At 41.5% G+C, this 14,441-nt stretch overlaps 2 protein-coding genes across 2 annotated transcripts in view; one reads left to right on the forward strand and one right to left on the reverse strand.

Moving 5' to 3' along the window:
* Positions 1–1,023: 1,023 nt before the first annotated feature.
* On the forward strand, positions 1,024–1,877 carry LOC119336752. The gene is made up of 4 exons (XM_037608827.1): positions 1,024–1,230; positions 1,330–1,382; positions 1,457–1,546; positions 1,627–1,877. The coding sequence occupies exons 1-4, from the start codon at positions 1,138–1,140 to the stop codon at positions 1,718–1,720; spliced, it is 330 nt and encodes a 109-aa protein (XP_037464724.1). The 5' UTR covers positions 1,024–1,137; the 3' UTR covers positions 1,721–1,877.
* A 4,882-nt stretch (positions 1,878–6,759) lies between these two features.
* Positions 6,760–14,441, reverse strand: part of LOC119337464 (ubiquinone biosynthesis protein COQ9-B, mitochondrial-like) — a 9,885-nt gene continuing 2,203 nt past the window's right edge. The window contains exons 3-6 of the mRNA XM_037609613.1: positions 10,708–10,875; positions 10,436–10,607; positions 7,465–7,538; positions 6,760–7,364 (exon numbers count right to left, since the gene is read on the reverse strand). Of these exons, the coding sequence (XP_037465510.1) occupies positions 7,284–7,364; positions 7,465–7,538; positions 10,436–10,607; positions 10,708–10,875 (495 nt within the window). The 3' untranslated portion in view covers positions 6,760–7,283. The remainder of the gene's footprint in view (positions 7,365–7,464; positions 7,539–10,435; positions 10,608–10,707; positions 10,876–14,441) is intronic.

Below are 14,441 nucleotides of genomic sequence, written 5' to 3' on the forward strand. Positions count from 1 at the left end.
CATTACCCTACAATTGTGGGGAAAGTCGGTTTATAAGCCCCTATGTACTACCATCGTCATCCACCACCCACGCTTATTCAACCGGTCCTGCCCTGCTAGTTGCACACTTCAGTCACCCTTATTTTTTCTTATCCTCGGGTTTGTGCTTCTGAATTTCTCATATTGCACTCAAGATTGAAAGGTGCTTGAATTTTTGTCTCATACATCTGTTGCTGCTCGGATTGGATTCATCCCTCCACACGTCTCCTGCTTCTCACATTGGTACACAAGCACTTATCTCGGTATTTAATTATTTATACATGCTTCTCTCATATTCCGATTGTTCTTGCTGACTAGCTATTGGTATTTTTCGTATGGTAGTTTATTATGGATTTACAACTTTTGAGCATTTATAATTGTGCATCTTCCTTCTATTTGAAAACAGGAAGCTCTCAATTTTCTTATGCGATGGGCAAGTCAATTTTGTTATATGATTATATATTGTCTCAATAATAAGCAATGCAACATATATCTCTTTTCAGTTAGGATAGACATGATCTTATGTTTCTGAGTTTCTCAGATTACACTCGGGACTGGAAGGTGCTTGACGTTATGGTTCATAGATCCCTTGCTGCTCGGATTGGATTCGTTGTTTCATAGGTCTCTTGTGGTTTGCATCGGTATGCACAGACTCGCCGCTGAATTTGATTATTTACACCTAATGAGCATATGCACATTCTGTTTGTTTTTGTGCATATTACATAGTACATGCCATAGAATTTCTTCGTCTAGATTATTTCGTGCAATGTATTTGTTCAACATATTGGCTACAATCTGTTTCGAGGCATCCTGGTTGGAATAGAGGTTAGTTAGGACAGTACAAAAAACTACCCTAAAGATTTCTATGACCAAGCACAACCTGTAATAAAATTGGAGTTGAATTTAATATTTGATTTGTTGTTCCTCACAATGTCCACTGATGGTATGTATAAATACATTTTCAAGTATGTGAAGAAATGTTTTTATTTTGCCAGATAAAAAATGGAGTGTAATGTTGGATCATCGGATTCATTAAGTGAACCAGTCAATGAAATAGGTAATCATCTAGAATGTTGCTATATTTCACCAATTGAGGTTGTTTGGCGCTTGCCGAAGAGAATGGAGATTCATTCAGTATCTAGGTTCTCCAAGTGTTATGTCACGAAGAAAAGCATCTCAGTTCACAATGCGCCAATGTTGCCATCTGCAAAGGTTAGACAGTTTCTATTAATGCAAAGAGTATCTTCTTTTTCCTAATTTCAACAATATATTACCTATAAAATATGAACCTTAACCATGAAGTACTTCCAGCCATCTCCAAGCAAAGAAAAGATGATTCATCCATCTACAAAAAGTATCAAGAGGTTTGCCATCAATCACAAATTAGGAGTTACAAGCTCTATCTAAACATTGATGACCCAACTTTTGCTATTTACAGTGCGATCATCAACGGACCAAAGGACTCAAACAACATTACACCACCCTCTTGCCAACCTGCGGCTATTGTCATCGAGAAAAAACAAAATATGTAATAGTTTTGAAATTCTCAATATAACTAACTCAATCAGTTCAGATTGAACATGAAATTTAAATGACCATTTTTCGCAGGTACTCTTTAGATAAAAGGAGCATTCAACTTACAGAAGGCGAAACCACCAACAAAGATATCATTGTGCAATCAGGCCAAGCAAGGGAAACATAACATCATTAAGATGCATGCAAGCATCAGAATAAAGTTGCAAAAATAAAGTTGTTTTTCAACATGCAGGACATCGTCAAAGATGCATCCAAGAACCAAGATGCATGCAAGAACCTACCAGCTGCACATCCTTTCTACCTAAACTTAGTATATATGTTCCAGTTCCAGTGACGTGTGGTACAGACATAAGTAAATGCCATGTCAAATTTTTGGGTGAAATTCTATCTGAAATCTTGATGGTTCTGTTAGAAAAAAAAATCATTTCATCATTGTTTAAATATTTTTCAATGCAGCAATTATCTTCTACAAAATCCCGCAGCAACGCGAGGGGTGTCATCTAGTTAATACTATGACGTAACACTAGTATAAGACCTAATCAGGGAGGCGAGAGGTGTTTATGTAGATATTCAGTAACTCATCAATACTAACGGTGTTCTTGTATAGCACTGTAGCAGTGTAGATTTCATACCGTGGAAGTGTTGTTCTAATCCCGAGCTCATGTGAGCTTGGGTCAACAGTAAAATTGAAAGAAAATGAAAAAAGTAATTTTTAAAATCTGGGTTTTTTCATGTGAAATATAAAAAAAATTGATAGCATGCAAAATTTCATCATGTTAACATTCGTGAAAAATATGGCAAAAAAACAAATTGATGCTCCAAAATGCATTTGAAAATAACATTTTGGAGTATCAATTTTTTTTGCTACATTTTCCACGAATGTCATCTGATGATGAAATTTGGCAAGCTAACAAAACATTTATCAATGTTTCACAACAATCAAATTATTTAAAAAATAATTTTTTTAATTTTACTGTTCACCCGAGCTCATATGAGCTCGGGATCAGAACAGCCGCTTCCTACATACGAAAATATCTCCAGGGGCTACCTAATAAACATTCCCCTATAAGTAGTTCAGATTCACTAACTAGTCGGGGGACTTGGGGTCACTGACGCGTGGGGCAGTTGGCCACCCTCTTTCCACGAAGTGGGGCGCGTGAGGGATGTGGGTCCCCTGGCTGCCTCTTGTGTCTCCGGGAGCTTCCAGATTAAAAAAGCGTTCTTTGAGTTATTTCAAAGTTTTTGAAGCTCTCGTAAAATTATTTTTTTTGAAAAGTTCAAAAACATACAGAAAATAACAATTGGCATTGAGAACTCAATTAATGGTTAGTTAAAAGAAAGTTGGTGCCAAAACCATGTGAAAATGATATAAACATAGTACAAAACAATAAAAAAAAGGACTATGATATTTGACACACGTGTGCCAGATTGCTAAAAGTACCACACCACTCTCTCCCTTCGACCTGACCTCCTCCCGAGCGACCGCCCTGCTTCGATCCCATCTTCTCTAGTTTTTTTTTGGGCCTGTAGTTTAAAATACGCAAAAAATGGCGCTGAACGGGATTCGAACCAAGACCCTCTCATACAAAACTAAGTTGCAACATCCAGCTGCACTAGCCCACTTAACTGATTACATACAACTTACATGCTAGTTGTATCTTCCTGAGACGAGAATAAACATAAAAAGACAGTGATTAGTAACTGAAAATCCGAACGGCAGCCTCACTTGTACGGATTTTAGAACAATGCGTCCTAGTTCTATCATTTTTTCTACACGTTTCACGCGGTTCACAAACCCGGGCGTACTCTTCACTCCTTTTCAGATGCAAAATATCATGATGTTTGCATATAAGTTATCAGGTACGAGGTTTTAATGTTGCCATGCTTTTCCCACTCAACTTTTTGGGGTATGTTTCTCAATAGCTTTTTTTCATGTTTGTACTTAAATTATCAGGTATGGGCTTCATATATTACCATGATATTTGCAGATAAATTATCGGGGATGTATTTTTCAAAAACCGTCCCCTGATCAATGTTACCATGTTTTCAAAAAGGTTATTTTTCCAATAAATTTCACCTAGTCAAAATTACTGCAGCGTTTGTAAGTAAATTATCATGTTTGCGAGGCCTAAATTACCATGCTATTTACATAGAAATTACCGCGAGTATTCTATAAAGCTTTTCCCTATCTAAAATTACCATGGTGTTTGGACGTACATTACCGTGTTATTTGCACAGAAGCTGTTGAGGTAATTTGCAATAATTATTCTCCTAGTTAAAATTACCGAGGTGTTTGGATATAAGTTATCAGGTCTTTGAGTTGTATATTACCATACTATGCACAAATAAGTTAGTGAGGGTATATTTTTTAACAACCTTTTCTTGGGGCAAAAGTTATCATGGTGTTTGTATGTAAGCTATCGGTTATGAGCTGCTTATACTACCATGTTTTTAAAAAATTAGCGGGTGTATGTTTGAACAATTTTTTTCCCAAGGTCAAAAAGTTATCATGGTCTTTGTAGGCCGTTTAACAGGTCCGCAGTGCTTCAATTACCATGGTATGTACAAAAAAATTACCATTGTATGTTTACAACAACTTTTTTCCACCCAACAAAAAAATATTGCGGTATTTTAGACATAAGGTATCAAATCTATGATGCGTATATGACCGTCCTATTTACACGAAATTTATTGAATGTATGTTTTCAACATTTTTTACTCGCGACTCAAAATTACTGTGGTGTTTGTGTGTAAGTTATCTAGTTTGTAGTGCATATATTATCAACTATTTACTGAGAAAATTACCGAGGTTATATTTTTCAACAAATTTTTTAGGGTCAAAATTACTGTGGTGATGGTACCTACGTTATCAGGATCAGTGCAAGGAACATTTTCAAGGGGCAGTTTACTGCGAGTGAGAGAGATACCTACCCGACAAAAGATCATTCTTTTGGAAACTACCTTCTCTTTTTTCTTAGCAAGAAAGAAAGATTGGGAGTAAATTCCACGAAAATTATAGCAGCAGATAGTAGTAGCATGAAGGAGCACGGACATGGAATTTGCAAACTAATAAAGCACGCAACAGGTAGATAGCAGCCAAAATACTAGCACCCGTTGGAAACAGAATTCAGGCATTCCTTGTACTGAAAAGGGCATGTGTTGCCCAGAACCAAAATACTACTGTCTCCTTTGTTTTCAGTTGCTTTGGTCTTTCTCTGAAACTCTGAAGCAGGCGTCCGTTTGAAACACTGCATGTGTGTCCACTGAAATTGGAGAGCGAGAGAGATTGTGAGGGTCTCAACCAACAGGAAATGTGGTCAAGAGGACTTGCTGAACTTGTGGCATCTCTCGGTAGTAGTAAGACACTTACGCGACAACCCGGATGAACCAAAAATCATCAGATCGCAGGGTCGCTCGGCTGGGCCGCCATTGGTGACGAATCCAAGGGGATGGGAGGGGGTTTCTAGTCCTAGGCACACCTTGGCGCTGCCGTGGCCATCGTTGTGTCACACGCCAATGTAACCTTGGAGTGAAGTCTCTTCTATTTATGCGAGCATGAGATGAATCAAATTTTGGTTTGGATCCATCTAAACTCTGACAACCTGAATACTTAGCTAATCTGCTTGTGCACATGCGAATGGAATTATCCCAGTGGTACTTAGCCTACATGAGAACCTGTTGGTCGAGGGATCGAACCCCACTTAATGCTAATTTTTTTCGCCCGAAGAGGAAAAAAGGATCGCACGATCGCGCACGCGGGAGAAGCGGAACTGCTAGGCGGGATCGTGCGCGGGAGAAGCGAAACGGTGCGGTTCGATCGGGGCTGCCAGGTGGGATCGTGCCCGTGGACGCTGATGAGATGGTGTGGCAGTTTTGCAATCTGTCACACGGTTGCCACATACATATTTCGATAAAAAAAATATAAATACGTTTCCGGCGTATCAGTGGCCAGAGGTACCTTCATATGGCACGAAACCACATCTCGAGGAAGAGCCTACCAAAACACCGCACTATAAAAAAAACATACTCTATCATCTTCCTTATACGCCAAAGAAAACAATCCGGACAACACAAATGACGCATAACACTTCTAACCTTCTATATAGCACTATGATCCTTAATTTCTAAAGTCTCACATCCAATTGAGCTCTTCAATTTAGAAATGGAACACTCGATTGTGTTAATAATTTCTCAAAGAGTTCCCTATCTTAATTTTTATTTTATTTTTATTTGTGCTCCTTAATTTTGAAGCTCTCATATTCGACTAATATATTCAATTTTGGAACTGGTTCACATTTTAACTGAGTCATCAATCGGCAACAACCGGCTTATAAAAACGTATCAACTCGGTGCAATCTCTTATCACCTAAAAAAAAGGGCCAATATGTGATATTATAACACCTATATAGTACATGCATCCACCAACAGAGAAAATGTCCTCGTATAATTTTGGGTTGATTAGCAGATAATGTAGAATCACACCGCACAATGCCACCAAAACAACGTAGTATAAGTAAAAAGAAAACACACTCCATCATCTCACCCACACACCAAACTAAATATTTCCTCGGTTCTAAAATATAAGTATTCATTTTTTCAGAAGTGATTTTTCTTTAACTTTGAACAAGTCCAAAGCCAAAGATATCGACATGTACAATACTAATTAAATAAAATATGAATATTAATTTTGTGATGAATCTAATGATATGATTTAATATTATGGATATTGATATGTTGCTCTGTAAATTCGGTCAAACTTCAAGAGGTTTGATCCTTTAAAAAACTAATCACCATGAATTTTGAGACAAGAGGAGTAAAAAAAATCTTAAAACCCACCAACACCAACTCGCAGCAAAGCGCGTCTAACCCATCTAGTGAATACACTATGCTCCCTAATTTTAAGGCACCACAATCAATTGTGATTTTCTATTTAAAAATTTAGGTCACATAATTTTGATCGGGTCAACAATTTCTTAAGGAGCGCTCTTATTCAATTCTTTTAATTCACTGCACATTTAATTGAGGTATTTAATTTTGAATTTGGTTCATAATATTGACCGGGTCATTAAATTTTATAATTGATCGGCAACAACCAGCCTATAAAAACATATCAATATCACGCACCATCTCATCACCTACAAAAAAGAAACATCAACATATGATACTGTACATCAATATAGTGCATGCAGCCATGGATGAAAAAAGTCCCCACATAAGTATTAGTTGATTTCATTATCAGATAACACAAAATCTTACCACAAAAGCCCACTAAAACACCGCATTGTAAATAAAAAGAAAACCTTTTAAAAAACTTATACACCTTATATTTAAAACAAAAGTAAAAATTATGAAGAAACACAATAACACAATCAGCGCAGCAAAGAGCGCTCAACCCTTCTAGCAAGGTTTTAAATGCCAAGTCGTGTGCATGCAAAGCCGCGAGAGTCTTGTTCTGTTTGCAGTAACTCGGTCCACGCATGACACATGGACTAGAGTCTGTAGAGTTCACACATTTTTCGCCAACCTGTAGCTGAATTGCGCAATGACGACTAATCAACAACTCAACTGACCTCTGACCTCTGACCACCGACTAAATAGCTTCTTGGCTACCCTAACAGCGTTTGTTTGTAAAAGAGAGTACTAGTATATACAATGTCATAGAATCTTAACGTGACATAAGAAAGTGGTGGCGGAAATGCCGAGAAGGCAGCCTGCAAAGGCAAGTTTCTTCATTTCTGGAAAACCTTGTTCAGGACGCCCTGTATGGAGCCACCGATCCCTGCTCCCAGGGTTTCGGTTAGATAAGCGACCTGTACAGAGGATTATGTCAGATCACAAGGTTAACAGTGCCAGAACGGGTTGGCAAAAATCTATAACAACTTATACAGTTTGATTTTGAGTGACTCATACCTCCTTATAAGATTTCTGCAAATCAAGAGCATCTTTGATGCCGCGATTCACAAATGTCCATGTGTCGTGAAACTCTGACAAGTGCCCACAAAAAAGAGAAATCATCAACAAGTCTATATTCCAATCAGTTGCACAAAGAAAAATTGGATTAATTTTCTTTTTGAGAAAAAAGAAAATGTGGATTACGTAATATGTTGTCTAGGATATTAGTACAATAGTACGCCTAAGATAAATCTAGGGAAGTGCTTGATTCACTGATTTGTAACGTCACATGTTTACGGTGGTCAAGGATAATGTCTATTCTTGTTTGGATTGGCTCGGCCGTAAGAGCATCTACAGCCAAACCTAGCTAATCCGACCCATAAACATACGCGGACCCCTCAAAAAACCGCTTCCACAACCGGATACCTCATTAGAAAATCATCAAATCCATACAATTACATGCAACGAGTAAAACCTAGTCTATATCTTTGCCGGCACCCATCCACCACGTCCTTGTTGTTCCCTTCGGTGCCCATTTCCAGCGGCCGTGTGACCCACGAAGTGAAGACCGATCGCCAACGAGGAAGAGTAGGCCAGCGAGGAAGAGTAGGACAGGGGACACAGACTAGCCCACATGGGACACGAGGCGCCATCGTCCCCCATGCCCTACTCTTCCATGTCGGAGCTTGTGGTCTGGACGTCGCTGGTTGAGGTGAGATCGATGATGGACGAGGACGAGGCCTCCTCGTTGCGGCGCTTGGGGGTGCCGGTCACCCGTTGCGGCTCCGCCTGGCCGGCGGCTTACGACTCGCCTCCGCGGCGTCGGCCACGAGGGCTGCCACGGCCTCTAGCGTCCTCTACCTCAGTTGGCGGGCACGCCTCACCTCCGCAACAGATGGGCCGTAGGCGTTTACCTCCGACTCAGAGTTGGACGCGACGGCGGGACGCGCCACCAAAGGGGTTGCATCACCAACCCGGGTTGGGGCACCAAACGGACCGCACCACATCCGGTGAGGCCGCGATCACACGCCTCGAAGGGGATCCAAGCACCATTTGCACGGACGCAACAGATTCCCGTCGGATCGAGTCCGACCATGGTCGAGCGAACTCCTCCCGGGCATGGCAGAGAGCCATGCGGACGACCATCCTCAGGCCCGCATGGGATGAGATCCCAGTCAACCCATTGGGAGATCTCGAAGTCGGAACCGCTGCCCGTCATGCCGAAGATGGCCGGAGATCGCCGGAACGGAGCTTGGGGGCGGAGTGAATAGGAGTGCAGTGGAGTGGCTAGGGTTTGGTCTGGGATGTGGATGGGGACGAATATATGTGGGGTCGAGGTGGGCCAGCGTGGACCGGATCCGACATGGCGGAAGCGCCCGGGCCTCCCCATATCCGCCCCAGATTTGGGCTGGACATGAGGGCTGCCGGTCAGCCCAGATGTATAGGGCCGGTTTGAGGCGCCCGGCTGGGTCACGTTTTTGTGAACCGGACCGTCCGCCGTATAGGGCGGGTTTGGGAGCCCGGCTGTAGATGCTCTAATCAGAAAACGCGGTACCAGGTCCCAGCCTAGTTGTAATCTCATTACGCCCAATATCCTATGTAATCAGAAACCGTCGCACGATGCTTCTCCCTAATGTCGTCTTCTCTATGACCTTCGCATGAAGGGCCACGAACTCTGTAACAATTTGATCTCACCTCTCGCGCCACTTGCTACCGACCCACACGCCGCCGCGAAGCCACGTCCGCTATTGATGGATGTGTTGCCGTCGACGACTAAGTCGGCGCCCATGGCGGAGGCGCTGTCGCACTAGTACATGCTGGTCAGCTGGATGCATGAGGAGGCTGGCCGGAAGCTGGTGGTGGACTGCACCAGGGAGGGCGTGGTTTTCGTGGAGGCCGACGCGGACATCGCTGTCAACGAGCTCAGCGACGCATGGTACCCGCCATTCCCATACTTCGAGGAGTTCATCGGCTACGACCACGTCTAAGGGGCATCGCCGCCGGGTGTGCTGCTAGCCATGGTCGCCAACCAGCCCCCGGTGTACGTCCAGGTGACACGGCTCAAATGCAGAGGCTTCACCATGGGTCGCCAGACTTCCCACTGCATCAGCGGCGTCCCAGGTGTGGCGCAGTTCTGGACAGTTGTCTTGCCGCCCATCTGGATCAGAAGATACTCTCCGCGCAGCAGCCGCCAGGCCCTTCTTCTGGTGCCCCAGTACCGGGAGTCCGTCTCTCCGATCAGGACCACGCCAGAGTCCAGACCCGCAGAGGCAAGGAGCGCCACCATGGCTGCTCCTTTGAGATTTGTTAGCCTTTTTCTTGTCTAGAGACGAATTGATTTCTTGCCGGCAACCAAACAAGTTTGAATTTTGTTCATTTACATTTACGGTACCAACGCAATACTGCCTTTACGTATGGGGTGTTTCTCTGGAACCAAACGTCTCCTAGGTTCAGCTCGTTGCCAAAGTAGGATGGTGGTGAAGATCATCTGAGATGGATTTGCATGTCACAGAACACATCAAACGAGGCAAGAAAAAAAGGAAGGACGAAGAGGGGCGGAGGGAGGGAGGAGAAACCCTCGCCACTTACCCTGTTTCTCCATCATTATGTTTTTCAAGATTGAAGAACCAGAAGACCAGCATTTTCTACTAAAAGAAATGAAGTGTCTTACAGGCTAACCCAGACAAAGACACGAGACACGAGGATGTATAAGTTATTAAGAACATGAGAAATTGCAGATATTTTGTTTTGTCATGTATACACTATTGCGTCGAGTCGCATAGCTCCGAAAACAACTCATAATCAAACTAGTTAAGTGTAAAAGCTTAATAATTCCAAACTGCCAGTTTCAACTCAAACTTAGCTTACTCCAGTTTCATTACACAGAACAATACATGGTCACAAAGCTTTGCTAAATTTGCTAATGTTGGTTTAGAGTAAATTGTCAAGTAGAAAAAAAATGGGTTTTAAACTTAGAAAAGGTGCAAACCTGGAGAATTATCTGTTAACATGTACACCTCTGAGGCTGAGTAGATGCCACCAAGCACAGTACGTTTCACATACCAATCAATATCTGATCCAGAATCTCCAGCAGCATGCCAAATCTCATCAACAAGGACTGCTCTCTGCTTTAAGCTTGTTGAGACATTTGCTGGTTGAGACTGCCAAACAAATTATATGATTGGGCATGTAGCCATCACACAATAATTTAGTTAAAACACATATGGGAGGGGAGGAAATGAAAGAAAGACAACGGGCCACCTGAATGCTCAGCGCTTGAGGCCACTTTGATATGTAAGGTGTCTGCATCTCAAGCCTCATCCGAACAAGTCTAGATAGTCTCTCAGTGAGCATCAAGTTTTTCAAAAGCTCGCCCTCACCAGCATCAACGCGATCCATGAGTTGTTGAAGGCAGTCATCCATGAAAAACTGCATTCACACACAAAAAAGAATTCATAAGTATAGGCACACAAAGCATAGAAACACAAAACCTTAATATGTTTAACAAACAATAAACATCTTGAATCAATGAAGTGAAATGCCGAGTTCCATCATACACCGATGAAGTGGAAGAAAGGAAGTTTCAGTGTCTGCTAAGCGTAGTGTCGATGCCCTGAGCCTCACTAAAAAATTCCCTCCACATTTTTCTGCATGCTCCAGCACACTCCCTAAATCCAGCTGTCGGACAAAGGTAGAGGAGACACGGGGAGAAAGAGCGGTGGGAGGGGGTTGGTCGGGTGGGGTGCTGGGCACGGGGAGGAAGAAGGTGGGCGGGGGTGGGACGGGTTGGGGTGGTTGGCATAGGGAGGAAGCTGGATTGAGGTGTGTTTTTTTAGTTGCTATGTCCAGGTTTTGTGTAGGTGCGGGTCTGGTACAGGAGGGGTGGTTGCGGAATAGGTATTCTACAAGTCTTAAGGCTGGTTGTAGAATAGAACCACCCTATATATATGACGATACTCCTGGGAGTATGTACTCCCGCTCCACATATACCACATACATACATCGATTAGACCTTTTTATCAGTTTTAATATACTTCAAAAAAGGGCAGCCCGGTGAACGTAGCTCCCGTTTGCGCAGGGTCCGGGGAAGGGTCCGACCACTTTGGGCCTATAGTAGGTAGCCTTTCCCTACATTTCTGCAATAGGCTGTTTCCAGGACTCGAACCCGTGACCTCATGGTCACAACTTCATCAATAATTAATTGATACCCTAAATGAGTTCCATGAAAAATTCCCGTTTGAGACTGCATATTTTACATCATTTACACATAAACTGTTTTTTGTACGTAAAATGGTATGCTGTATAAACTAAGGGCTCCGAAGGCATTTTTTCGTAGAACTTGTATTGAGGTATCCTAAGAGTAATGAATAAGGTATATTGAGAATGATAAAGAGGTATAATAGGTTTTTTAAGAGGTATATACTGAATGTGGAAGTACATACTACAACAGGAGTATAGCTATTCTGTAGAATAACTATTCTGCAACCTTTTCATAACTGCTGGAAACAACAAAAAGCTAACTGCACGTTCTTTTCTTGCTAACTGCCCTCAAACTTTCTCTGGCACTATTTTTTGGCTGCAACTTCCAAATCGTTTATCGAAATGATGCAAGTGATATAACGTTGGAAAGTTGCTGATGAGGAAAAACTTATTCATCTTGAACATTTTCCCAAAATCCACACAGTTTTAAGAGCAATTTTCAAATGACAAAACTTACATAAATCAACATTCAACGTATTTTGAATGGAAATTTCAAACCATTTGACGGAATGTGGCAAATGATATATCACTGAAAGATATTGATTAGCCTCACTTTTCATGTAGAACACTTTTCCAAATTCCCTATGGAGCAGTTTTGAAAATACTAACAACATTCGTCCGTTTTTTGCCCGAAATGCAAAAAGTAGCATGCTAACTCTCCGACTGAAATAGCCAACTATCAAGTGATGAGCACGCTAACTGCGAGGACGTCATTTGTTTTTTAGCCCGGACTAATATGGAACAGGTGCCAGTACTGAAGCTGCAAACTGCCTGGATTTTTTGGCCCAAACTACTACAGAACACGCTAACTGCTAATAATACTATAAGAGCTAACTGCAAGGAAGGAGTGAACTGTACATGGTGCTCCTCCCCTATGGAGAAAGCACATCATGCATGCAAGCAAAGAATCTTCACCACATGCTGAGATCATTAACATTATTAGCACAATGCACGTGTGTTGCTACGAAACTAAAAAATACAAGGAGTTGCATCGCTGGCTTAGGAGGTCGTCAAATATGTTGTTATCCGCGGCATTTGCACGCGGTTCACGATTAAAAAGTGCAAAAATACAACAAAAGATCACGCGGCAGGCATTGGAGAATCTTAAGAGATCATAGTAGACCCTTTGCAAGACACAACATTTCAAATGCTGAAACATATGAGAATGGGCATTAGTAAGTTGACTGCACAAGGTTGTAGATCAGGTAGAAGGACAAGGTCTACCGTTTCTTTGGAATTACTATTTGTTCACTCTCTTGTTCTGTGATATAGAATAAAAGAACTTGGTTGGCAAGAGAAACTGCAAACAAGAGCATAATTTTGAGTTGAAGTTGCATTTCTGCATTTGTTATTTGTGCCTTCTATAAGTGTTGGTATCACATAAAAGTAATAGTACACTTGTTCATTTGTGTTAGGTCTCACATGTGAGTAAAAGTACATTGTTTACTTATGTCTCTTGGAAGGTTACTAGTCCCACATGTGGTAGGGGTGTATTTGTTTATTGGTGAAGGTTGTTAGTCCCACATGTGAACTCAGCCCCAACTCCAACCTTACTAAGTAGGAAAGAATTCCCATGTTCCACCAAAAAATTGCATCACCAGTTGCCAGATTAATAGTACGTGTTTGCCAGATTGTTTATGCTGAGTTACCAGATTATTTAATGCTGAGTTACCAGGTCTTTTCTGCTAGTTACTAGATAACGTAATCAGATAACGTAATTATTATAAATCTTATAAGTGAAACAAATCTGGTAGCTACAGATGAAAAAAAAAAGTAGTCGAAACATATCGACATGGATTCCAATTTCAAAAGTCTCATGGCAATGAAGCCATGGTGAAAGCAGATCATCAATTGGGTTAACGGTTTGGCAGATAAAATATTTTTAGTGTAGTCCCCCACATAAGACACGGTAGGGCACATCCACCCACATAGTACAGCCTATTTTACTTATAACAGGTATTGCCCTATGCTGCTGTCCATGTCTCCATGAGGCAAGGCATCCCAATGCTAGTGCCAGGGGAAACACGATACATTGATTTGTACTTGAAACATCAGCCATGCGGACGTTTTTAGTGAAACAAGAAAAATTATGTAAGTGATAACACAAATACACAATATAATAGCATTTCTGTCAAATAAATACATGGTTTATGCAAATGAAGCTATTCACACAAATGATCTATTTTTCAAAGCATGTGGTGCATGCAAAATATACAAACAAATGCCACAACATTCATAAAGCTGATATAAATCAATCTATATAACAGCACTCTTCTTCTGAGCATGGATATACATCATCCATGTGTAACATCATTCTTCAACAGTCATCCTAATTTATTCTTCAACAGCACCCCCTAATTTTGGAGACCTCTCATTTAATTGTGGTGTTCAATTTCGGATTTGGTTAACGATTTTGACGGGTCAACGATTTCTTAAGGAGTTCTCTCATTCGATTGAGGTGTCCAATTTTGGATTTGGTTCATGATTTTGATTAGGTCAACGATTTCTCAAATCAATCGGCAGTGACCAGCCTATAAAAATACATCAATCCCGCTCACCCTCTCATCACCTTGCAAAAAAGAAGCGTCAACATGTGACACTGTAGCATCAATATAGTACATGTGGCCAGCAATGCAAGAAACTTTCCCGCATATGTGTGAGTTGATTAGCAGATAAGACAGAATCGCACCTCCAGGAAGGGCCCATCAAAACACCGCACTATATAAAAAAGAAAA

The sequence above is a fragment of the Triticum dicoccoides genome, chromosome 7B (assembly GCF_002162155.2).
Source record: "Triticum dicoccoides isolate Atlit2015 ecotype Zavitan chromosome 7B, WEW_v2.0, whole genome shotgun sequence".
Lineage (NCBI taxonomy): Eukaryota > Viridiplantae > Streptophyta > Magnoliopsida > Poales > Poaceae > Triticum > Triticum dicoccoides.